A 27338-nucleotide genomic window follows, 5' to 3' on the forward strand; every position below is an offset into this window, starting at 1 on the left:
TTATGGGCCTGTTAAAGTCTAGGGTAGTTTCAGGGGTTGGCTCATATTATTATTATTATTTTATGTTTGAATTTTGTTTTGCATTTGTACAAGTTGGATCCAAGTCTCACCCAGAGACCTCAAGAGACAACAAGTTAGAAGTTCATGTAGGTGTTATGCCTAGGGTACCATATATTTGGATTTGTACAGTTTTGTTCAAGTGAATGTTTAAGAAACCATAAGAAAATTGTGTTTGCTTTAAAATTTGAGATCACATAGACAATATTTTACGTAGGATATGGGCAGTTCCCATGAGCACTATCTTTTGAACTTCAGCCATTTTGGGGTTTCCTGGTATCTGAGCTAGGTAGTAATCAGCCCGTTTCGCTGTCATTCCCAGGGCACCTATGACAATAGGTATTGTTTTCGTCTTCAGATTCCACATTTTGCTAATTTCTATTTCAAGATCTTTATATTTGCTCAGTTTTTGGTAGGTCTTGACAGATACGTTTATATCGATTGGGACAGTCATATCAATGAGGAGGCATGATTTTTGTCTGAAGTCTTTCAGTATGATGTCTGGCCTATTTGCGTCTATCTTTCTGTCAGTTTGAATGGTGAAATTCCAGAGGAGTGCAATGTGATCATTTTCAAGTACTGGGGGTGGTTTGTGTTCCCACCAGTTTTTATCATGGGGCAAGTCCAGGTTTTTGCATATTACCCAGTGAATATATTGTGCAGCTCTATCATGCCTGTTGAGATACTCTGTAGGTGCAAGCAGACTGCACATGGAGACAACATGATCGATGGTCTCATTTTGTTGTTGGCATATACGACATAATGGGGAGCTGCCGTTCTTTAATATGTTGGCCTGGTAGTTCTTTGTAGGTAGGCATTGATCTTGGGCTGCTATGATAAACCCCTCTGTTTCTGATTTCAAGCCAGAGGCCATTAACCATTGGTGGGTAAGGGCTTTGTCAATATCTGCATTATTCGCTCTCTTTGGGTATTTGCCATTGAGAGGTTTTCCATGCCATTTTTCAGTCATAATATCTAAGGCAGCAATTTTTGCACGGGTTTTCAAGCGCTTAGCTTTTTCTGCAGGTGTTTCTAGTTCGTCTAATTCTTGAATTTGTTGCAATTGGAATTCACTTAGATAGTCCTTTGCCTGTTTTGTTACTGAGTAAGATGCTTTCTTGCTTTCATGTTTTAAGACAAGTTTTAGCATCCAGTCCTCAGAGTTTTTCAGATAGGTGTCTAGGCCAATTGTGGTTACCTTCATTGATAATGCCAGCTGTAGAAGTCCTCGGCCTCCCTCTTTTCTTGGCAGATAAAGACGTTCTATATCTGCCTTAGGGTGGTGTATTCTATGCATTGTCAACAGTTTTCGTATTTTTCTGTCAACATTACATATTTCAGTAATTGACCAGTTAACGATATTGAAACTGTAAGTCACGACTGGTATGGCTAGAGCATTGATCGCTTCGATCCTGTTTCTCGCGTTCAGCTCTGTCTTCAATATTGCTCTCACCCTGCGATAACATTCTCTTCTGATCCTTTCCCTCATCACTGAGTGCTTGATATTGTCCCCTTCAATTACCCCTAGGTATTTGTAGCTCTCCGCTGGTTCTAACTCTTTTATGACATTTTGCTGGTCAAGGTTCATATTAGATGTATTTGTCATTTTTCCTTTGATAAAGGTAGCTTTTGCACATTTATCAAGGCCAAATTGCATCCTGATGTCATCACTGAACTGTTTAACAATCGCTAGTAGGCCTTTGAGTTGTTGGTCATTTTTTGCAAAGAGCTTTAAATCATCCATGTAAATGAGATGATTTATATTTTTATCAAATATTTTATAACCATACTGTGCATCATTGAGCAATTTTGAGAGCGGTATTAGGGCTAGACAGAAGAGAAGTGGTGATAGTGAGTCACCCTGGAAAATGCCACATGAAATTCTTACATCTCCAGCATTTAGAGATTCATTGTCATTGTTCAACATCAGTGTGGTTCTCCATGATCTCATACTTACAGATAAAAAGTTTCGCAGAGTAGGAGCTATTTTATACATTTCCAGACATTTCCTAATCCAGCTATGTGGTAGGCTATCAAAAGCCTTTTTATAGTCTATCCAGGCTATTGACAAGTTTTTGTGTCGCTTGTGACAATCTTCTAAGATCATCTTATTGATGAGTAGCTGATCTTTACAACCATAAGATCCATGTTTACATCCCTTTTGCTCATTAGGGAATATGCTACTTTCTATTAAAAAACTATTGGTGTACTCGGTTAGGACAGATGTTAGCGTCTTATACATTGTTGTTAAGCAGGTTATGGGGCGATAATTTTTTGGTTCGTTTGTTTCCTCATTTTTTGGAAGCAGGAATGTTAAACCATTAACTAGCCAAGAGGGCATCAAACTAGGATTTTGCAAAACATCGTTGTAAAGTTTTGTTAGCAGTTCATGGCTTTCTGGGAAGGCATTCAACCAGAAGTTAGGAATTTTATCCTTTCCTGGAGACTTCCATTTGCTTGACCTCCTGAGAGCAGATCTTATATCTTCTACCCTGACCCCCTCCCACTTTTGCTCCTCTAAGGAGTCTAGGTCTGTAGATATTCTATCAATCCAAGGGGCCTTTTCATTGTGTGTTTTATCTTCTGCCCAGATTTTATTCCAAAATTCTTGCACTTCTTTTGATGGGACAGACTTTATTGTTACTGGTGTTTTCCCTATCTTCCTGTAGAAATTTTTGGGGTTATTTTTGAACATGTTATTATCTCGGAAGAATCTAACACGCTTTTCATACCTTGCTATGCGGGCAGCTTTAGCACATACCTTTTGCTTGATGGTTTCTATGGTGGCATCAATGTCAACTATGGTCTTCATATTATATTATTATTATTATTATTATTATTATTATTATTATTATTATTATTATTATTATTATTATTATTATTATTAATGATGGTGGTGGTGGTAGTGGTAGTAGTAGTAGTAGTAGTAGTAGTAGTAGCAGCAGCAGCAGCAGCAATAGTAGTAATGATTAACATTCATTTCAGCCGTACTTCGACATTCTCGGAAGTGAGGATATCCGTATCCTGGTTTATGCGGGTTATAGTGTTAGGGTTATACATTCTATATTGAGCGGAGAAGAGTAGGATAATTTCAGAGTAGATCTGTTGAAGATCGAATGGTATTTATGGTGACGTGGGAAGTTAGAGCTTAAAATTGTAAAAAAAATGGTTTTAGCTAAGCCCTTAACGTTTAAGCGAATGGGGGTGTAAACCAGAGAATCGATCTTCTCCCAGTTTTATTAGGCAATATAGGAGTAGTATAATCTACAGTTTCTGCTAGAGAAGAACCCCGGGACTCAGACTTGTTTATCAGTTTGAGTATCGTTCGAGTTTTATACGGGTGAGTGCGGGTGTTTTAGTGCGTCTATCTATAGTGGGAGGGCTTGTGTGTCCAGTGGCGGGGCATGGCCCTCCAGGATTGAGTTGAGAGATGTGTTTTTTAAGCCTAGTGTTTACTATGAATTTAATTTGTTAGGAGAAGCCGCTAGCCGCTAGTGCCTGGTTATAGTATATAGCGTGGCCATGGAAAATTTCCTCCGTAGTTGAGAGATCCAATATTCGGATAGATATGCCTTTGATTACACTATCGAAGGTAGATTTATGATGATTCGAGTTTATGCTAATGTATCTGAGGTATTGATTAGGTTTATGGTCGGGGGAGTACAGCGAAGATTTTAAATATAAAGTAACATCTAGAAAATTAACTGTATGTACAGTGATGTAGCAAGATTTTGTGCCGCCTGGGTGGGCCTTCAGAGTGATCCCTCTCCTCCATGATACCATAAAATTTGACTTTAAAATGACTTGACAGATATTATCAGGTGGTGGTTATTAAGTTAGATACGGTCTGGGCCAATTTTTGACCGAAGCATGTCTGAGTTTATGTAGGTTTATCAATAGTTACATAAACTGCAGTCCCGAAATTTGCTGACCGAGAGAGAGAGAGAGAGGGAGAGAGAGAGAGGGAGAGAGAGAGAGTGAGAGAGAGAGAGAGAGAGGGAGAGAGAGACAGAGGGAGAGAGAGAAAGAGAGTGAGAGAGAGAAGGAGAGAGTGAGAGGGTAGAATGAGGGGGTGGGTGAAGAAAGAGTTGTTTATTTTGTTATAATTGCGTAATTTGTAAATAATTTATGCATACACACGCACACGCGCACACGCACACACACACACACACACACATACACACACACAGATAAATGGATGTAATGATAGATAAGTGGGAAGAAATGAATAAATACAGATTAGTAAGTAAATAGATATACATGTTGTTTTCGTATGTGTATTTGGTGTGCAAGATTCTTGATGTGAATACGTGTGTTGAAAGAAATTCTATTAAACCTTGGGAGAGGCATTATGCCGGTAATAAACACACGCACTGGTTCGGTCCTTTATTTATTTATAAACAGTATTTAATTTTTTTTTTGTTTGTTTTTTTTTTTGTTAAATCATTTCATTGCACTCCAGCAATCTCTTCAGTAACCCGTCTGTCCACTTCCATTTATCTGAATGTATGAATCAACGTTGTTTATTTCAAAACAACGCTGAATCATACATTCAAAATAAATGGAAGTGAAGAGATTGCAGCAGTGCAAAGAAATGATTTAATAAAAAACAAAAAAAAAACAAACTAAATGCTGTTTATAAATAAATGAACGACCGAACCAGTGCGTGTGTTTATTACCGGCATAATGCTTCTCGCAAGGTTTAATAGTATACATGTTGTGTTTGTTTGTATTTTTTTAATTCATAGTTGCAATATTTTGCCAACAAGATTTTGATACTTCGACAAGTAAACGGGCGCAGAATTTCGCCTGTTGCTGCCGCTCCATACATTGAACAAATATTTCCGTTAAGGTGAGTAAGTGATGTAATTATGTATCTATTCTTTGATGTTAAGCTGATGGTGTTGTCGTCGCCGTAGTAGTAGTAGTAGTAGTAGTAGTAGTAGTAGTAGTCGTGTTCGTCGTTGTGTTTAATGTTGCTTAGCCCTGAGTCAGTCCCGATCAATCAAACCTATCCTTATGATCAAAACTGCCCAGACTTGAACAGCAATTTTATTATTTTTTATTCAAAAAATTTTTTAAACCTTTCAAAACATAATGAGATAAGCATTGACTTATCCAATGTCGGTAGCGTAGCCAGAGGGCGTGTCATCCGGGGCAGACGTTGACTTTGCTGCCTACCATCTTGGGCCCCCAACCTTATGCAGACCTTAACCCTCTGGCATTCAGATTACCGTCGAATGTAATGCTTATACAGTCACATAGTTTTGAATGAATCATGCATTATCCTGTAACTTCAAGATTTTGATGATATTGTTTATATTTAAACCAACCTTGTAGAGTAGGTGTGAGAGGAAGAATCTGGCTGGTTTGAACATTAAACAGATATAACATTTGGGCCGGATATGAGTGGTTTTAATGCTAAAGAGTTAAAGTACCGCCCCACGTCATTATCCACTAACTACTGTTTAACACTGGAAGCAAGTGGCTCGCAAAACCTTTTAAGTGGCACGCCTAAATGAAAAAATACATTGGATGTTTTACTGGTGCAGCCCCTGGATGATGAGCCATGTCCCATGTGGCCGCTTCTCGAAAACGTTTGCACATGCCTTGTGTCCTTCTCTCTCTCTCTCTCTCTCTCTCTCTCTCTCCCTCTCTCTCTCTCTTCTTTTTTGACAGTAGAGTTCGATTTCAGCGAGATTTGGCGGATCTTGTTAAAGTTCTTCCAACCGCCTGAAGAATTTCATCAGATCCTTTCCACACTTTCTACGCTGGTGCGTAGTTTTGCTAGCTGATGACAGAAATCACATTCATGTTTTTTCTAGAAATTAATTATCCTTTCTATTTAAGGCAGAATGCCCGAAATTGGGGAGGGGAATAGTCGATTACATCGATCCCAGTGTTTTACTAGTGTTTAGTTAATCAACCCCAAGAGGAAGAAAGGACTTCGGCGAAATTTGAACTCAGACCGTAAAAACGGACGAAATGCCGCTAAGCATTTTGCTCGGTATGCTAACGATTTTGCCAGATCACCGTCTTTTCCTAAAAACTAATAATAAAAAAGTTATAAGCATTTAAAAAAAAAATGTAACTTTAATCAATCGGAAGCCTTCATTGCCAAAATGAATGTGATTGTTGTCATCAGCATGCATAACTACCTCAGTGTAGAAAATTTTAGAAGAATCTCAATCCTGTGACAATCTGAAATACTACAAGTTGTTGGAAGTAATTTAATATGATCCGATTTTACTGCTTTGTAGAGGCTCCATCATTAGTTTAGAATGGAAAGAAGTATGAGTGGAAAAAGCCAGGAAGGAAAGAACTATTAAAGAGAGAAAGAGAGAGAGAGAGAGAGAGAGAGAGTTATCAGAGAGGGAGGAAACGTGAAAATATTTACATACAATATGATCTGAAGATAAAATAAGAATGTTGAAAGCGAACAGAATACAAACGAAACGAGAATGTACATATGTACGAGTGTGTATGTATGTAAACATACGTACGCACACACACATAAACAGCACATGCTCATATATGTGAGTGTGTGTTGAGTATGTTTGAAAGTTCTAAGAATACATCGGGCCAGCTGCAGCATTTTATTGCCAACTTAGTAATATGTATCTGAAAAGATACATCATTACTCGTGTCAATGCACGGTCGCACACTAGTTTTGATTCAGGGATTGCAGTCCTTCCTGGGCCAGTGTATACTGTATGCATGTCATTCACCTTCGTGTGCTAGTAGAGCAGGGCTTGAAATTTCCTGAAAGGGTGAGGAGGGAGAGGGGGAGAGAGGGAGAGAGAGAGAGGGGGAGAGAGGGAGAGAGAGGGGGAGAGAGGGAGAGAGAGGGAGAGAGAAGGAGAGAGAGGGAGAGAGAGGGAGAGATAGATAGATAGATAGATAGAGAGCGGTCGGAGGAATGTGTGCTACTTAATTAGATATGCTCATGTATTTCGTATATAAGTGTACATAAGCGACTTTAATTTTTGGTTCCTGCCGTTCTCAATTACTTTTTTAGTTTCTCCAGTGTCATCTAAAATGAGTTCCAAAAAAATTATGATCAATGCCGACCCAGGTATCGACGATGCTCAGGCTGTCTTCATGGCTGTCGCACGACCCGATATTGAAATTATTTCGCTCCATATTCACCGTGGCAACACAACTAGACATAATGCAATGAGGAATGCCTTGAGGACGCTTCAGGCGTGTAATAGCCTAAACGTAAGTCTGGAAGTTTTTGAATAGAAGTCGAGGTTTTAAGGTATGGTTGGTGGGCCTTAAAGAACATAGTGGAAGCTATAATTGAGACCAACATCTCCTCTCCGCACGCATGCAGGTTAAGATGTGGCTTAATATGGTTTTTAAATTGATATTTTTCAGTTACTTATAATTATGCCATATAATTATACTATATTCTTCATATAAGCATGTATATATATATATATATATATATATATATATATATATATATATATATATATATGTATGTATGTATATATATATGTATGTATGTATATATGTATGTATATATATATATATATATATATATATATATATATATATATATATATATATATATATATATATATATATATATATATATAGCGAGAGAGTTAGGGGTTGAGGATTCAACCCACTAAGGGATAGTATCTATCCAATATACTGCTGGGACGGTACCCAATTATTGTTACACTAGTGTTATACCAAGTGCACGGTTGTCAAAATAACATGGTTTGTCATAAACACCTGTACTTTGTGGGGGGTTTTTTTTGTCACTTTAGTTATGAATCAAATTAATGAATTCAACGGGATACACTGTCTGCAAGTCGTTGGGTTCAGCATACTATCCTCCATTTTCTAATTGATATATATATATATATATATTGCAATACAAATGTATTTCCAGTAAAATAAAGCACCGTAAAAGTAGAAGTATAAATATAAATATAAATATAGATTAGTGGTACAACAAGGCACTAATATTGACTGGAAATAGCAGTGAAGCGTTACTATAGCGTCGTAATTGTATCGACTGCTATTTCCAGTGAATATTGGTGCTTTGTTGTACCACTTATCTTAATAATTACGATGCGCACTCTTCTACTATCTCTTCTCTCTCTCTCTCTCTCTCTCTCTCTCTCTCTCTCTCTCTCTCTCTCTCTCTTGTTCTTCATCCTTTCTGTTTTTCTCTCCCACCCTTTCTCTATTCTTCTCTCACTCTTCCTCCTTGACTCTCTCGTCACTGACACGTGACGAAAGGGGATCTCTCTTTCTGTCCACTGCTTTCCTAAAGAAAAGATGTGTTTTTTCTGTCTCTTCTCTCATGGCACGTCTACCTAGCGTTCATAATAATTTTTCTATCGTCTTGGCTCAACAGCCCTCACTGTTTGTTTTTACTGTCTTGTCCTCACTGTCCTGTTCTTGTTAACACTTTCACCTTCCGCAAAAAATCCCAAATTTTATTTAATTTGCTTTGCGGGAAGGACTGTTTCAACGAAGTCGCGTATTGTCCTTGCCTTCGAAACGCGGAGTAGTTGAAACAGGCACAACTGACGAAGAGTTATACTCTTTATGTTGCATATCTCGTTTCTCTGTTTTTTTCGTTGTTCCAAAAATGCTCGTTTTCTATGTTTTCGTTTTTATGTTTTAGTTTCTCATTGTGTTTAACGTTTTTTTGATGTCCTGTACCCATATATGTATGTATGTATACATATAGATGTAGGTATGTACATATATGTATGGATATATGCATATATTTAAATACTATATATATATATATATATATATATATGTGTGTGTGTGTGTGTGTGTGTGTGTGTGTGTAAATCCTTTTTGCATATGTATCTGTATGCAATATTCTTATACTTATTACATCTACTTATATCAGTACGCACTTTTCATAGTTGTTAAAATTTTTTCTTGTATATTTATCATTTTTCATTTTCATTTTATCTAGTTTCAGCTCATGAGCTGTGGCCATGCTGGGGCACCGCCATTATATTTATCTTATTATCCTGCTTCTGATGCCTTACTTTCAGTCAATAGATAGCATGTATAAACTGGAAATGAATTAGAACCCCATGACACCCACTGTGTTCCATGTCACTAAAAATTGTAGTTTGTTCTCTTAGCAATTCTTACTGCAATAGTGACAACATGAAATTCTTTCATCCTCTTGCTCTGTTAAAATATTTAACAAAAATTATATTAATGTATCTTATCTGTTGAAAATCCATATTTCTTGCAGCTGAAGATAGCGTTACATTTAAATTGATGTAATGATTACATTGTTCAATTTAATGGAGCTGCTTGAAATGGTTGTTCTGCATTACTACTTGACATCCTGTCACTTATTTTGATTATATATGTATATATAGTTGAAATTTATAGTTGAAATATGTATATATAGTTGAAATTTATGTATATATAGTTGAAATAACAAAAGGCGAAGACAGGTGTATGAACAAAAAGTAAGTCTATTAGTTTGACGCTCGGGAAAAATGAAAAAGTCTTTTACGTTTCGAGTCTACGCTCTTCAACAGAAAGGAATAAGAGAAAATAAACAGAGAGAGAATGAAAAAAAAAAACTTGTAGATTTCAGCGGTCCAGTATGATCCGTCAATTTTTCTAACCCTGTAAAAGAATTCAGAAGTTTGGGCCTCCAACCAGGCCTCTTGCGACACCCTTAAAGTGCCACGAACTATTCAGCACCGTATCGTGTGTGTGTGTGTGTGTGTGTGTGTGTGTGTGTGTGTGTGTGTGTGTGTGTATATGTATGGGAACACACTTATTGACATTTGTGTATGTATGTCATTATTCAGTTTTAGTTCACGATTTCATGTCAATAGAGAAAGAGCTGGTTTCTAACCGAGATCCAAGGCTCCTTCGTTGGAATTTCAACAGCATCAACAGAGCCTTTTTTATACAAGCATTCAAACGTGCTTTGTCTTGATCCAGCGAGTAGAGTAAATTATGACTGTAGGAATGTATATCTGGTGTGGTCGCACACACTCGGAAGTTATCGATATAATTTGCACAATGGAAACAAAAAAAAGGATACAATATATAATTTTTATTAGTTTGTTTATGTCTCCGTAATTTAACGGTTCGGCAAAAATGACCGACAGAATAAATACCAGGCTTATAATATAGAAGTACTGGGGCGATTTGTTCGACTAAACCCCTCAAGGCTATTCAGCAGCGTGTCTGCAGTTCAATAACTGAAACAAGTAAAGAATAAGAGAATACAAGAAAATATGTATGTATGTATGTATGTATGTATGTATGTATGTATGTATGTATGTATGTTAAAGCTATCGTCGCACTAGCTGCGTGCTGCTCACTACGTAGTTCTACTGCAGCTGTTTTTAGGTGAGGCTGTTGTTGGTCAGTATATGTAGGTTTCGGAGTTACAAATATTAATTTTTTTCATCTATTCAACTCAGTCATGGCTATCATCGTCATAGGTGGTAAGTGAACTTGGCATTTGGTTGAGTTCAGATACCCACTCTTCCTTCCTTCTTTCAGTGGGTGCTGCTTTGGCATTTTTTAGTACAGTAAATTAGGAAGTAATGATTCCAAAGAAGGGAATCTCTTAGTCTATGACCACAGAACGTATACAATTATATCGTTACATGTGTTATTTGAAACTTTTAGACTAAACAATATTCATATATGCAAGTCATTGTTCAGTTGTATTTCAAGATTTCTTGCCAATAGAGAAAGAGCCGGTTTCTAGCGTAGATTCAAGGCTCCTCCTTGATTGGAATTTCAACATCAAAAACAGGGTATGTATGTATGTATGTATGTATGTATGTATGTATGTAAATGTTATGATTGATACATATATATTCATGTGTGTGTGTGTGTGTGTGTGTGTGTGTGTGTGTGTGTGTGTGTGTGTGTGTGTGTGTGCGTGTGTGTGCGTGTGTGTGTTTATGTAATATGTATTATCGTAACGGTACTTTTTAAAATTGTTCTTCAGATCCCACTTTTTCAAGGAAGTGATCATGCTTTGATAACTCAACTGGAGAAAGGAGACGACTATTTTGGTACTGATGGTTTTGGAGATGCTCCTGATCCGAATTTACCCTCTTTGGACCTTGTTCAAAAGGAACATTCAGTCTGGGCTATGATTGAAAATGTCAAAAAATATCCTGGTAAAAAGAGTAACATTATTATTTATTTATATTTACATTTATCATATCGATAAAATAATTTGAGCACTAGAATTGATGTAAGGAACCAGCCCCTTCCTCAAAAATTTCAAGCTTTATGTCTATAGTGGAACGGATTTTTTTTTTACTTTCACGGGAGCGGCGAAGCGACAGAATCGTTTGCTCCCTGGACAGACTGCTTAGCAGCATTTCTTCTTCCTTCAGGTTCTGAATTCAAATTTCGCCGAGGTCGACTTAGCATTTCATCTTTTCGGTGTCAATAAAATAAGTACCAGCTGAGCACTAGGGTCAATGTAATCGACCAACCACTCCCACCCTCAAATTTCAGGCCTTGTTCCTGTAGTAAAATGAATTCTTTTGTACTTTCATAAGGCGACGAGCTGGTAAAATTGCACGTCGGACAAAAATGCTTAGCGGCATTCCTTCCGGCTCTTTTCGTTCTGAGTTTGAATACCACCGAAGTAAACTGTATGTTTCTTCCTTTTCCTCCATTTAGGGATCGATAAAAGCAAGTGCCTATCAAGTACAGGGGCGATATGTTCGGTAAGCCCCTCCTCCCCTAAACTTGTTGGCCTTGAGCCAAAATTTGAACAATTATTTATACTTTTCATATCCACCCACCGATCGATGACATCTTTTATGTTAGTTAAAAATCATTATCTTATTTTTCATTGGGTATGAGGGTGTCTGTGAAATGATTAAGTACCAGACACTGTATAGTGATTTCTAGCATTGATACAAAACCAGATATTTCTTGAGAGTGAAGAATCATAATCGATTAAAATCTAAAAATATTGATTGCTTTTATCAACACAGGAAAATATTTTCCTGCCTCTCATGAAAAGAAAACAATTCACGACAACATCATTACACACACACACACATACACGCACGCATGAACGCACATTCATAAACACACCGACTCGCTTGTAAACAATGTAATAAGTATATACTGAAAGAGATATACTTATCCTTTTACATTGGAAGATTCACATTGCAGAAGATAATTGAAACACAGTTAAAAATAATAATAATATAAAAACATTGTGTATATCTGTTACAAATAGCTGACATTATGTTTGAAATTTTTAAAAAATGCCGATGATTCTCATTCAATAAATTGCTTACCAACTACGTGTTTTATTTCCCGGGCAACGCTGGGTATTCTAGCAAATCGCTAACAACTTTGACGTTGGTTGAAACAATTGACGCTTTTCATTTGCAATATCTTCATATTCTGCCGAATGAAAAAACGTACCCAACCCCACGCCGCATTAAATGAGAACCTGGTGGTAATCGTCAGATGTTATTGCTAGTAATAGAGCATAAGCGAATCTGAATGCGCAGTCTTCGGTGACTCGATAACGCTAATAATATGTCACAAGAAACAAACCAACTTCTGGTTCAATTCCCTCTCGAGGTAATTGTACTTCATTTATATTGCCAATTCCCTTATCCTTCTCAAAATGAACGCATGCATATCACGTGATTGGTTCATGAAGAAATCGTCATAATAAAATAATATATTGTCCCTCTTTCAATTTCAGGACAAATAACGCTCGTTGCTATGGGCCCGTTAACCGACCTAGCACTTGCACATCGTTTTTACCCGCAGTTCAGCCAGCAATTGAAGTTTTGCTTTATAATGGGCGGAAACTACCGAGGTATGTCCATTTTATTATACTACAACAACAACAACAACAACAACAACAACTACCACTACTACTACTACTACTACTACTACTACTACTACTACTACTACTACTACTACTACTACTATCTTTTCGTTTACAAATCTTTAATTCTGAGTTTGTAGACTCTCTTTAAGCTATTTCAGGCGATCTGGCTGAATCGTTCGCGAGTTGGAGAGAATGCTTAGCGGCATTTATTCTAGTTCTTTATTGTCTGACTTCAAATCTCACCGAAATCAATTTTATAGGTGCAGTTGTGACTGTGTAAGGAAAACTATATGCTTCCCAACCATATAGTCTTGGGATCAAGCGTAACACCTTGGGCGAGTGTCTTCTACTATAGTACCGACCAACCAAAGCCTTGCGAGTGAATTTGGTGAACGAAAGCCGGAAACTGAAAGAAGCACGTCTTATATATGTGGGTGTGTGTGTACGCGTGTGCGTGCGCATGTGAGTGCGCACACACACACACACACACACACACACACACACACACACACACACACACACACACACACACACACACACAATTGTTAAAGAGGACAACAAACTTTAAGGCAAGGCAAACATCGCAAGTTATATACATTATTATTATTGGAAAAAATTCAGTCTTACAGCTGTTTCTGGGATACCACCGAGTATGGGATATTCTGTCATCGGAGACAAATAGGGAAAATGAGAAGGGTATAGATTAATGAAATGACGACATAGAGGAGGAGTAAAGGAATAAGGAGATGAAGAAAGAGAAGGAAAAAAAAAGCATAAAAGTTCACAGTTCAACTTTCCGATCTTGTAGAAATAAGTTCATAAGACCTTAGGTGCAATCCTTTACTCCTGTCCTTTATGTCGTCATTTCACTAATTTATACCCTTCTCATTCTCTCTATTTGTCTCCGATGATGGAATATCCCATACTCTGGGATATCCTAGAAACAGAATGCGAGATTTTGAATTTTTTCCAATAATAATAATGTATACGACTTGTGATGTTTGATTTGCCTTAACCTTTGTTGGCTTCTTAAAGAATTATATATCCACTATATCAGAAATCTGCAATGTCTCCATAACTACCGTCTCGGCTATAACCTTGGAGCCCTAGTAATCCGTTACAGCACTCACCTAGCGTACCTAATCATTTAGATCTCCTGTGAACTAAACTCCCATATTTTACATACATACATACATACATACATACATACATACACACGCACGCACACACACACACGCGCGCGCGCGCACGCACACACACACACGCACACACACACACACACACACACACACACACACACACATATATATATATATATATATATATACGAGGGGCTTCATTCAGTTTCTGTCTACTAAAATTTCGCTCAAAAGGCTTTGGTCAACCCGGGTCTATAGTAGACATTTGCCCAAGTTGTTACGCTGTGGGACTGAACACAGAGCCCTGTGTGACAAGTGTCTTACCACACGGCTACGCCTGCGCCTACAGGGTGTGTGTGTGTGTGTGTGTGTGTGTGTGTGTGTGTGTGTGCACGCGCGCGCGTAAATGGCTGTATATATGTATGTATTGATTGATTGTTGATCTTTAATATATTTTCTATCAGTCAATATATTTATAATGACATTATATCTGAACAGAAAATTCACAACGATCATATTTTGCCGGAGAAAATTATTAAGCTATTATTTTGATCTGGCATTTCATAGATCAATGCCATTATGTACATGAATTTGAATGTGATTCTTTATGGTCGCGAAAGCTATCAGCTTCATCGGAATATATCATTCTCCAATAGAATAACAAAATAAAGAAAAGCAAGTCCTTTTCAGAGTGGTCTTAATCACAGTACTACAATAAAAATCCTTTAGAGTGCGAAAATTTGGGAAAGTCGCATATTCTGATCTGTGACAAAGGTATCACTAATATATTGACACTACTACTACTACTACTACTACTACTACTACTACTACTACTACTGCTACTACTGCTGCTGCTGCTGCTGCTGCTACTACCAGTCCTACTACTACTACTACTACTACTACTACTACTACTACTACTACTACTACTACTACTACTAAATGAGAGAGCAGCGGATGCCATCAAAACGACTGGGGTATAAATATATGAAACCCAATATACTTGTCATGACTAACCTTCTAAGAGCACACAAAACACATGCATCACAACCATATGTGCGCGACATTGTGAACTCATATCAAGATAAGCAGCTCATAACCTTGCAGGTGGGTCCCAGTTAGAATTTTCCTCAAATTGGGTAGCCGGTCCCACTCAAAAAGTTCCTGAATAAGGCTTGCTTAATGATGATGAACAAAACACCCATGTTTCCAAAAGTGAATCATCTAAGCCTCAAAGAATTCCCCTCAACACATGACTATGATGCTCCCCCACTACTTCTGCTCATGATTAGAGATGCACATATCGTCAGCCACGAAGGAACATGCTCAACTGGTTAAGGTCAAACAACTGACAAGCAAATCTGTGATACTGAGCAGAATATTTGCTGCAGCTCATATTTTACGCCAAGACAAAATATGTACACGTTAATACTTACAATCAGTTAATATCAGAAACCCTGAGAGCCACTGCCTGGTACTGCGCCAGGGCATTCTTCTTATTGGCCGCGAGCTGGCAGAATCGTTAGCACGCCGGGAAAAATGCTTAACAGCATTTCTTCTGTCTTTAACTTCTGAGTTCAAATTCCTCCGTGGTCGACTTTGCCTTTCATCCTTTCGGGGTTGATAAACTAAGTACCCGTGACACACTAGGATAAATGTAATCGACTTGTCTTCTCCCACCAAATTTCAGGCATTGTGCCTTTAGTAGAAACGTGCAGAAAACTTGCCAGATGCTGAGAGCTGCAATTACAATCTGTAGTGTTGTGGTGACGTGTGGGAAATGAACTTTGGAGGACGGTGAGAAACCGCCGAGGACAGTAAAATAAGAAAAAAAGAATAAAAATATAAATGAATAAGACTAAAAGGAAAGTAAAAGGCTAGAATGAACTGGAATCCATCCCCAGGAGACCTTTAACTTCATAAGTGACCAAATTAGGAACGGGAATCTGATGAAATGACTGAATGATCTGAAGAATAAGAGGAGTACTGTACCAATTTGTGTCATATATATATATATATATATATATATAATACATTAAAAGTCAGTTTGAATCTTGCTTGCTTGCAATGTTACCCAGCCAAACTGACGCAAAATGGGAAAATACAATGAATTAAGTTTACCCTGAAATGTTAATACGAACGAAATAAAATAAGTTTCGCTTAAATCAGACAAGAAATTTTAGAGATTTTCGGATATAAATATCCAAAACGGTACATATTGGGAAAATATTCCGAAAATAATCTTAATCCTGAAAGAGAAGAAACTCTAATTATATACAGTGACTTGACAACGAAAAAAAAAAAACCATGTTTTTTACAGTAAATGTTTCTATTTTCGCTTTTGTTAAACGCAATATTTTAATCATTTAGAAATATTTTTAAGTGAATGAGATTTCAAAAATGAAAGTTGTTTGTATAGTAAGTATTTATATTTTAGATTTCTTAAAACAGACAATATTTTAATGTTTTTTAAAATTATTTTCAAGTGAATACCATTACAAAAATTTGTTTTTTGTCATATTTAAAAAAATATTTTAAAGTGAAAATGACTTTAAAAATACGGTAAACATTTCATAAAAGACCCGGTCGTAACCTCGATGTGAAATTTTTCCATAGTTTTTTTTCGCGTACATTCAACGCGTACTTCCAAAGATTTTGCTGCTATTTCTAGCACGCCCTGCTACATATATATACATATATATATATACATATATACATATATATATATATGCATATATATATATATACATATATACACACACACACACACACACACACACACACACACACACACACACATATATATATATATATATATATATATATATATATATATATATATATATATATATATATACATATATATATATGTTGCGGTAGAGGCTTTATGGTTGTCACGATAAAGTTTCCAGTTGATGTAGTTACCAATTGTAACGGGTAAAGTTGATTAGGTACACAATATTATGAAATGTCGGTATCAGCAGTTATAACGATAAAAATTTGTTGTTATAACGGCATGTTGTAGGATGTGAAAAATGGACAATGCATGAAGTTTTAAGGAAATATTTATTTACCGTTACGTTAAAAAAATACCATACCTCTACGGGCAGGTTATAACATCCGAGAGCATGGGAAGTAAAGTTTGTGTTTGTGTTCTTTTCATTGTTTACTAGTAATTACAGAGAGAGAGATAGAATGATGTTGTAAGAGAACAGAATTAGAGTTAGTGAGAGTTGTAGGGTTTTGGACGTTGACTCACAGTTGCTGACAGTAAACTTCATTTCACTCTCTGACCAAGGTTCTAGCTGGTCAGCTAGACTACGTTGTTGGGTGTGACTCGTTGAGTTGTCACCGACTGGTGACTAACTGCTTTTTGCTTGGGGTCTTCTTGCTTTTATAACTATCGAGAAGGATAGACATATCATTGAGGACAATAGATTTAGTTGGTGGTCTTGTTATCTCCGTTTTAGCTTTTGGTGAAGTAGAAGAGGTTAGAAGGGGTCAAGTGGTGATGACATTATATCGGCCTAGCTAAAGGCATCTGGATAACAGTAAAACTATTGTTCCACCGTCGGAAAAGTTCTGTTGCAGTCTTAATTTAAATTTGGCTATGGTGGATCGAACCCACTTCATGTTTGCAAGATCCACTATATATATATATATATATATATATATATATATATATATATATATATATATATATATATATATATATGCAAACCAAATCCAAGAACGAAATATATATATATATATATATATATATGTGTGTGTGTGTGTGTGTGTGTGTGTGTGTGTGTGTGTGTGTGTGTATAGGGAAAATTCACAGAAAAACAAAAGACGAAGACAGGTGGTGTAGACAACAAACAGTTCAACGCTCGGGAAGTGAAAAAGTCTTTAACGTTTCGAGAGAGAGAGAGAGAGAGAGAGAGAGAGAGAGAGAGAGAGAGAGAGGTATATATAAATTGCCAGATATAAAAACTCTTGCACATTTTCAACTCAATCTTATTTTCCAGTATATGTATGTGTGCGTACGTATGTATGTATATATACACACATAAGAATAGAAATGTACGCACTTACACACACACAAATATACATATATGCGCATACACATATGAATATACATATATATGCTATTATAATACGTTACAGCTGAAGGAAACATTACCAGGTCAGCTGAATTCAACGCTTATCTCGATCCTGAAGCAGCTAAGATTGTTTTGACAGAGTTTCAGTGTGAAATCAGTTTGTTTCCTTGGGAACTGTGTGTTGACTGTGGACTGCCTTGGGTAAGTCACTTAATTTGTGTATTTCTAAAATTTCCCGACTTTTCATTAAAAAAGAAGGTTTGGCAATGTGTTTTTGTAGATCTCATTTATCGTGTTCTCTCTGACGAAAAAAAAAAACGAAGCTTTCTTGCAACCTTTCCGATGTTGTTATTATCATTACTGTTCTTGCTTTTTAACGAATATGTCCATATCCATGCACAGACAAATATCGGGTAAAAGAAGTATAAGAAGAGTACAATGGTGGTGGGTGGGGTGATCTGCATCAAGGAATAAACAGCGAGGCGCAGTGTGAAAAACATGCGGGTGGTTAATGAAGAGAAATATGGAAAGGGATGGTAGTGTCTTACTCTGTGCATTTACAATCTCCCTAGGCTATAGACTTTCATTGGGTGGTCAGCTTAGTCGACTAAGGATGGGCAACATAACTTCTCTGAATATGTGTGTAGCTTTTGCTTGCTTTAGTCAACTTCATCTAATCAGAGCATCATTTGTTTCTTTGTGAAGTGGACTGCTGGACTGCGCTAGCGAGGGTTAAGCATGTTGGATACGAGCATAGCGCAAGTTAATGTATATTTGATAGTTCGTTGATGTGACCCAAAGCACAGAATATATATTTTGTTGTATACCAAACGTTGAACATATAGTGTCGTATTTATATTTAGATATGCAACATATACAATATCATTGTTACATTTACATCATGTATACAATGTCATAGTTATATTACATATACAACGTATATTCAAATAAACTCAGTTAATATATGAAAACTGATTATAAATTAAAATAACTTAGTAATTTCACATTCATTTATTTCATATAATTGATTTCTAATGCATGGAGTCAGGCCACACACACGCGCGCGCACACACACACGCACACACACACACACACACACACACACACACACACACACACACACACACTTTAGGGTAGGGCACAGTAGACTAAATCGGTCTCATTACTTAAGTGTTACATTATTTTCTCGACCCTGAAGGGTAAAAAGCAAAGTTGGCCTCATTAAAATATAAACTCAGAACGTAAAGGAGGATAGATAGACACCACAAGGAATTTTATTTTCTCCAATGCACTCAAGATTCAACCAATTCCACCACTATTTTTGTTTGATAGAAGTTAGACGACTTATAATTCCTAAAAAGATAGGATGGTCATAATTGGAATGTTCATGATCACTAGCCTTTTGGATTTTGTAACCTGGTTCTAAAATAAGAAAACCCTCACGCAATAACGAGTATTCTTAAACGATGCACGCCACTATAAGACTACACTTTGCTCGACTCTATATTAGATACGACGTTAGAAAACACTCGCTTTAAGGGGAAATTAATCCGATTTCAGTTCCCCACTAGAATAATTTTCTTACGCTCAACCCATTAGGGAAAAGTCATAAGAGCAACAACTTATTTCATTATTCGAATATTTCTAAGATTTCGTATGAAATTCAGAAATCAGTAATTTAATAATGTTTTGAAAACAGCACGAATGATACCAAGATGTAACAGAATAGAACATCCGTACAATGAAGTATATGAAAGTTCCGCCTGATATAAACTATAATTATACGCGTCAAAGATGGAGCCTAAAGCTAACAAAGAAACTTTTGCATGTTCGTTTGGACTGGTAAAAGTAGCAGCCAAATATCCTTCAATTTACACCCCACCATTTAAGAAAATAACATAAATAATGTGGTTCTAACTCTCCTGCACATAGTGAAAAAAGTGCAGGACGATCACGGTTGAAATACTTTTGATCGAATGGCTGCTAAATCAAAATTAAACAGGAGCTAAATAGCAATAGAGCCTCGCTTGACCTTCTAAAAAATAGCACTCATATTTTCTCCAAATCACATTCTATTGTAAAAATGGGAGCACAATAATACGATCTTTCTTTCTCTTATACCGAATGTTCTGAAACTGAACCAGAAAATTCGTAGTCTAATGCTTTCTACTGCCTTCAACACAAAGTTACACATTTACTTGGGGGCAGAAATGTAGTGTATTACCGGTAATTATTTTGTAACCCCACCGGAGAACCTACAGGCAAAGCAAAATGAAACTGAAAACATAGCCAAACTCTATACGGATTTTCCTACCAACTTCACTCTCTTTCTACAAATGATTGATTTCTTACACTGCGCAGACTGTGAATTTATAATGGGTAGAGCATGGTTGATTGAACCGACCATATTAAACACCTGATAATTATTTATAAACCTCAACCTGGGAAATGAAAAAATAAATTCGATTCTAAAGTGACTTGAAATCAGAACGTAGAGGGATTAAAGCAAGTACTGTCAATCCCAAAAGGATAAAAGACATATGTTGACAGAAATGAATTCAGAACGCAAAGGAACGTAACTAAATACTGCAAACATTCATTCTGATGCTTTAACAATTCGTTTAGTCTTTGACATTCACTAATTTATACAGACTGATAATTTAGACAGAAGGTTATATATTTTGCAGCCGGAGGAATAGTGCAATAATTTCTTTTTTTCACAACTGAAAAATGAAAATTGATGTCGGCGAATTTTACATTCGGAATGTAATGGGACAGTACTCAATAATGTAATGAATTTTGGTCGACATTTCCATTGATGTTAGAATCCTTTGTATAACAATTATTATTGCTTTATATTTTCTAGGATTTCTATGACAAGTTGCGTAAGAAATCAGGCAAAGAGGCCGAATTAATGAGGGTTATAGAAAAGAATCTGATATCAAATTGGAAAAAGAAGCCATCTTATGTAATCTGCGATGAACTTGCTATGGCAGGAGCTATAGATGAATCAACAGTGACAGAATTTAAACATGTCCCCATAGATGTTGAACTGAGGGGCCAATTTACAAGGGGACAATTTGTCATCGACTGGGATAAGAGGAGTAAAGATGCTGTTAAAATTCGATTGGTTACGAAGATGAATATGGATCGTGTAATGGAGATGCTCTTGGATACCTATGGAAATTAAAGAGAAATTCTGAGAGAATCTCAAGAGAATTAACCAGGTTTTTAAAACTTTAAATGTTTTGCTAATATTAATGAAATTAAATGGTTTCCTGTTTTATTATTATTTTCGTTTAGAACCCCCTTCCATCCACGGTCAATCCGATCGAACAAACCTATGGATAAAGGTGGCCAATCAACATGGCATAGTGCGTTTCTTGTTGATTAATTAATCAAAAGCTAATTTACTATTAGTTCTTTAAATATAAAAATGACTTTCTTAATAGGCTATGAAAGACAGATTTGATGTCTGTAGCTGACGGTCCGATGATGTCATACATAATCCGACTGGATGTTTTTCACACTCGTTGTCTGTAAGGAGGATATCTGTCCCAAGACAATTTCCTCTCAAGAGTGTACACGAATGGCTTAAATATAAATATGCATACTTAAAATTTAGTCAACGCATAGTGCACCCCCAGTGAATTAATCTTGGATTTTATTGACATAGGATATTTAGACTGCACCCATGGAAAATTTACGTATAAATACGTATCCTTTATTTTTTACTCTTTTCATTATGCATATGTATATTTTCTCTCTCTCTCTCTCTCTCTCTCTCTCTCTCTCTCTCTCTCTCTCTCTCTCTCTCTCTCTCTCTCTCTCTCTCTCTCTCTCTCTCTCGATACATAAAAAGTTTAGCACATTTTCAATCCGTTATCATTTTCCTATATATGCATGAGTGTGTATGTATATATGAATGCATATATGCATGTATATGTATGAATATATGTATACATAAAATGAGGTAGATTTTATGAAGAATTGTAAGATATAATTTAAAGAATGTAGCTGTGTAAAGCCGGAACAATGGGAAAAGGTACAAAGTAAACTACAAATTGAAAAGAAAACAGAACGTTTGTTGCTCAGAACCACTGTATTTCCGAATGTCCCGAGGAAGGGGTCTTCACACTGAAATATAAAAATACAAAGTAAAACTGCAACTTTGTTGTATTTTCTTTTCAATTTGTAGTTTACTTTGTACCTTCTCGCATTGTTCCGGCTTTACAAAACTATATTATTTAAATATATACATATACGTATACAACACCCAGCCGTCTGGATTACTGCTCCCAATTGTGGTCACCAAACAGTGTAAAATTAACGACGGAACTCGAGGCGACCCAGCGAAGCTACACAAGGAAGTGCGATACAATGCGACATATCAGCTACTGGGAGAGACTGAAAGAGTTAAGACTCTACTCCCTGGAGCGAAGGCAGGTAAGATATGTAGTAATAGACACCTGGAAAATCCTAGAAAAACTTGTTCCAAACTTTGGCATTGTCACACAAATAGCAGGACGAGGCGCAACTACATGGTACTAAGGGTCCCAACATTGCCATCAGGATACAGGACCAGATGCTGCAACAACTTGGCTTCAAAGGCCCACAGCTCTTCAATATCCTCCTATAAAGCCTAAGAGACCAGCATGGCGTGGATATAGGCTTTTCAAAACAAAACTAGATCTCCTTCTGTCAAGAGTTCCAGATGGACCTACCTCTAGGCAAGAAACACAGATGAGGGCAGCAAAGTCAAACTCCCTCATCCACCAAATGTCACATATCAGAAGAGGTTTAGTGAAAGTGTAGCAAAGTAAACGGCGGTGCCCCAGCATGGCCGCAGTCCTTTGACTGAAACTTAGAGAAAAAGAAAAAAGAGAAAAAATATAGTCATAAATATGTTTATGTATATGTGTATGTACACACACACACACACACACACGTGACATAAGCGAGGCAGCTGAATTCAACATTTTTCTCCATCCTGAAGCAACTAAATTTGTTTTGACAGAGTTTCAGTGTGAAGTCAGTTTGTTTCCATGGGAACTTACCCAAGACAGCGCACTGTCTTGAGTAAGTTAGTTAATCTATGTATTTCTAAAGCTTCTCGACATCAAAAAAAAACAGGAATGTTTGGCATGTGTTGCTGTAGATCTCGTTTACGAAGAAAGAAACAAAGATGGGGCACTGCCTTGAAGAAATTTAGTAGAGGAAATCGATCCCAGCACTTTTTCCTTTAAAGCCTGGTACTTAATCTATCGGTGTCTTTTGCCGAACTGCTAAGTAAACACACTAACGCCGGTTGTCAAGCGGTTGTGGGGGACAAAAACACGCGCGCGCGAACGCGCGCACACACACACACACACACACAAGGACAGACTTGTTTCAGTTTCCATCTATCAAACCCACTCACAAGGCTTTGGTCGGCCCGAGACTATGGCAGAAGACATGCCCTAGGTGCCATGCAGTGGGACTGAACGCGGAATGATGCGGTTGGGAAGCAACTTCTTACCACACAGTTACGGCTGCAACTACAACACCCACGCCTGATGGAAGTTATGTATGCTTTGTTTACTAAATTGTATATTAAAATATATTTAGCTCTTGCTGTAGAAATATAAGCCGTAGATAAACTATAGGAGCTTCGATAGCTACAAATGAAGAACAACAATCCGACTAGTTTCGACATTCTTTAAAGATTCAAGGATCGCTTATCTTACCTTCTATCTGCCGAAGTTAGCAAGAAAATATCTTATGAATACTGTAAACAAACTATAACTAGCATAAAGAAATGTATTTATTGGTACAAGGTTGACGGACGAGACTTAATATCAAAAAGTAGCTACACATTGTGTTTATAAACACATATGCATGAGGAAGTGATGATATGTTTAAGAAGGATATATTGTCCACATACATATTGATTCATTATCATGTGCTTATACAGTAATACTTCGATATACGGGTTAATTTGTTCCCAGAGACCGCTTGTTAAGCGAAAACTCGTAAAACAGAGCAATAATTTCCCCCAATAGTAATGTTATAAATCGTAATTCGTTTCCAGAAAAATATTTTACCTATAAAATGTATAATACTCGTAGATAAATGGCAATAAAACAACAGTAGAATGTAAAGAATATTTTATCTAAAGTAAAAAGAATGTCAAGATGATTTATAATAGATGGTGTTCAATCAAAAGTTGACTCGATTGATTAACTGTCAAAATATTGGGTCTCTCTGATTGACATGACCTTCTTCAGTGACGAGTTTTGGATTCACCTATCGGGATACCTAAATTCGCAAAACACTCGCATCTGGAGTGCTCTCAATCGTCACGAGTTTATCGAATCACCCTTACATGCAGTGAAGATTGGTGAATAGATGGCTATCAGCAGACGAAGAATAGTAGGACCGATCTTTTTTTCCAAGAAACCTTGAATTCGGAACGTTATTTTGAGATAATTTATCAGTTTGTTGAGCAGCTAACAGAATGAAAAAAAGTAACTCATGGTTTCAACAGGACTCAGCAACATGTTAACAACCACACTTTGTTTCACTTACGACAAACTTTTGAACACAGGTTGATCACGAAAGACCTCTGGCCACCCATCTCGCCAGACTTAACGCCTCTCGATTTCTTTTTATTCAGTTATATCAAGGATGCTGCGCTTGCAAAGAATCCATATTTGATGAACTGTGTATGGATATTATAGATATTGTCCAAAATATCCCACGTGAAGTTTTGATTAATGTGTATCAGAACAAACGTCGTCGTGTTGACTTGTGTCTACAACATGGCGGCCGACAATTTCAGCACCTTTTGCAACCACTTTGACGTTGTAACTTTTAAATGAGCATTTTAATAAAAGTAGGTTTGTCCATAATATTGCACATGTTTTATAACTATTAATAAATAGAATTGAGTCAACTTTTAAATTGAACACCTTGTAGAATATATTATAATCGTTCTCTGAATCACTTTCACTCATACTAGACTCGTGCACACCATCATTTGTAGATGCGATTGCCGCTTCACAAGCACGCGTAGACAGACTTGCAGATTTCTTTTTAAAAAACAAGTCTAGAGTTGTTTGCATAGAAGAAGCCTTTTCTCGCTCTCTATAAATTTCTCGGTAACACGCAAAAACATTTGTTATGGTATTAGTAACTTTTGCACTTCGTTCGAAATTTGGATCTTGTGCTTGAAAAGTGAAACTCGTAAACCCGGGATCTCGTAAAGCAGGTCCTCGTAGAGTGAAGTATTACTGTAGTTTATTTACATTATTCACATGTTTACATTATTTATAACAAAACATATTCTAAAAGAAACTTTAAAAAATATTTTTCCTTGTAATCAATTCTTATGTATTGCATTTATATAGAAGGAACTTTAGATTATAAGAAAAATAAAATAGGTCACACGGAAAACGAAATAGAATGAAAGTACGTTTACACAATTAGTTGGACTCACAATCAGCAGATTGTTTCTGAGAGAAAATCACCCATCATTAAAAACTGAACGAATTTTAGCCAGTATTATAACTCTTGCAAGACTGTTATCTAAACTATGTCAAGGACTTCCGTGCATCGCAGGCATTTCCACTTCGCAAGCAGTGGCCGATACTTTTGGTACCGCACCGAAAAGGTATAGATATTGTCAAAATATAAGAATCCTGTTTTTCTCAACAACAGTAAAGTCTTTGTAAAAACTAATCTCGTGAGGAATATCTCCTCGTTTCCTGTTCGTTTTGCATTCAACTCCACACTGTACGAAATTACCTCTTTCCTCTTTACCAAGCTCACTATCACGTCAACTGAGAAATTAACCCCTAACCAAACCACCGCTACTGATAATATCCCTTTAATGCACTCAAACAATACGTAACAGAGCTAGTTCCTCCACCACTCTACCTTAAAATTCTTCAATTCTTCTTCTCTCTCTCGTTCTCTCTCTCTCTCTCTCTCTCTCTCTCTCTCTCTCTCTCTCTCTCTCTTCCCCTCTCCTTTTCTCTCTCTCTTCCTCTCTCTATCTTTGTCTCTGTCTCTCTGTCTTTGTCTTTGTCTGTCTCTCTGTCTGCCCCTTCTCTCTCTCTTCTGGCGGAAACACACTATAATGTATTCCATTCCCAGCAAGTGTAATATCTTTGACTCTGCCAACTATCATCCTGTCTTCATCCTAACTTCTTTCAAAGGTAATGGAGAGGGACATTTTTTTCTCCAATACTTGAAATCTTTCTTCCTCTTTAATGACCGTCGGTACAGCTTTCGTGAAACCAGATCAACTGGAGACGTAGCCAACTAAGTGACACACCAGTAATATTTCACTCTCGGGAAATTTAGAGAAAACGGTGTCGTTGTCTTCAATATCACCAAAAAATTCGACTATGTCCGATATGAGAACCTCCGTGCAAAAATAACTACCTATGGCTTCCATCTATCTCCAGCACTTGGATCAGAGGTTCTTAGTCAGATATTATTATTGCGGCTTGTGCTGATAGAGCTCTCTCCTTGTCTTCACCGGCTTTACTAGGAGAAAGTTTGGGGAATCTCAATATTTGGTCCTACGAGGACCTGGCAACACACACACACACACACACACACACACACACAGACGTACACCACACGCGCGTTACGAAATTCTCTTAACAATCATAAGCTTTCAGGCTTCGACTCCCGTTGTCTTTTACCGCAGCGTCCATTGGAATCAAACCGTGTGAATGGAATTGAGTAGACAGAAACCGCGTGGAAGCCTACCGTGTCGACTAAATATAATTCAAAGGGCCAATCCAGATGTTACCTGGGGCCAATAACATCTGGGATTTGTTCACTTTGATGCTGCTTTTATTCTTTTAAGCTTTCCACTCAGGCAGCCTTTAAATGACTTTTCCTAGCACATACATAGTAACTGAATCATAGTAACTGAATAATTCGCTTTAATATGTCGCTTAGAAATATATTAAAACGTGATACAATTTAACTTCCTGTTGGCCTTAACCCTTTAGTATTTAGATTACCCCGTCAAATGTAATGCTCATTTATTCATATTGTTTTTAATTAATCAGGTCTCACCTCATACTTTTGAGATTTCAAAGATGTTATTCTTTATTTTTAGAATGACATTGTAGGGTAGGTCTGAGAGGCTAGATCTGGCCAGTTTGAACGTAAAATAGGTAGCATATTTGGGCCGGATATGAC

General features: G+C 36.9%; 1 protein-coding gene across 1 annotated transcript; it reads left to right on the plus strand.

Moving 5' to 3' along the window:
• The first annotated feature begins 4334 nt into the window (after positions 1-4334).
• LOC106870624 (nucleoside hydrolase) lies at positions 4335-22015 on the plus strand. Its single transcript, XM_089347161.1, has 6 exons — positions 4335-4909; positions 7076-7278; positions 11042-11216; positions 12782-12898; positions 18202-18338; positions 21004-22015. The coding sequence occupies exons 2-6, from the start codon at positions 7096-7098 to the stop codon at positions 21325-21327; spliced, it is 936 nt and encodes a 311-aa protein (XP_089203287.1). The 5' UTR covers positions 4335-4909; positions 7076-7095; the 3' UTR covers positions 21328-22015.
• The last annotated feature ends 5323 nt before the right edge of the window (positions 22016-27338 follow it).

The sequence above is a fragment of the Octopus bimaculoides genome, chromosome 2 (genome assembly GCF_046866305.1).
Source record: "Octopus bimaculoides isolate indiv1 chromosome 2, ASM4686630v1, whole genome shotgun sequence".
NCBI classification, from domain to species: domain Eukaryota; kingdom Metazoa; phylum Mollusca; class Cephalopoda; order Octopoda; family Octopodidae; genus Octopus; species Octopus bimaculoides.

What these genes read in the sequence shown, in the direction of transcription:
- LOC106870624 (XM_089347161.1), top strand. Translation starts at nt 7,096, where the DNA reads ATGAGTTCCAAAAAAATTATGATCAATGCCGACCCAGGTATCGACGAT. An exon ending in AGGCGTGTAATAGCCTAAAC is followed by an intron (nt 7,279 to 11,041) that starts GTAAGTCTGGAA and finishes ATTGTTCTTCAG; the next exon opens with ATCCCACTTTTTCAAGGAAG. An exon ending in TTGACTGTGGACTGCCTTGG is followed by an intron (nt 18,339 to 21,003) that starts GTAAGTCACTTA and finishes TATATTTTCTAG; the next exon opens with GATTTCTATGACAAGTTGCG.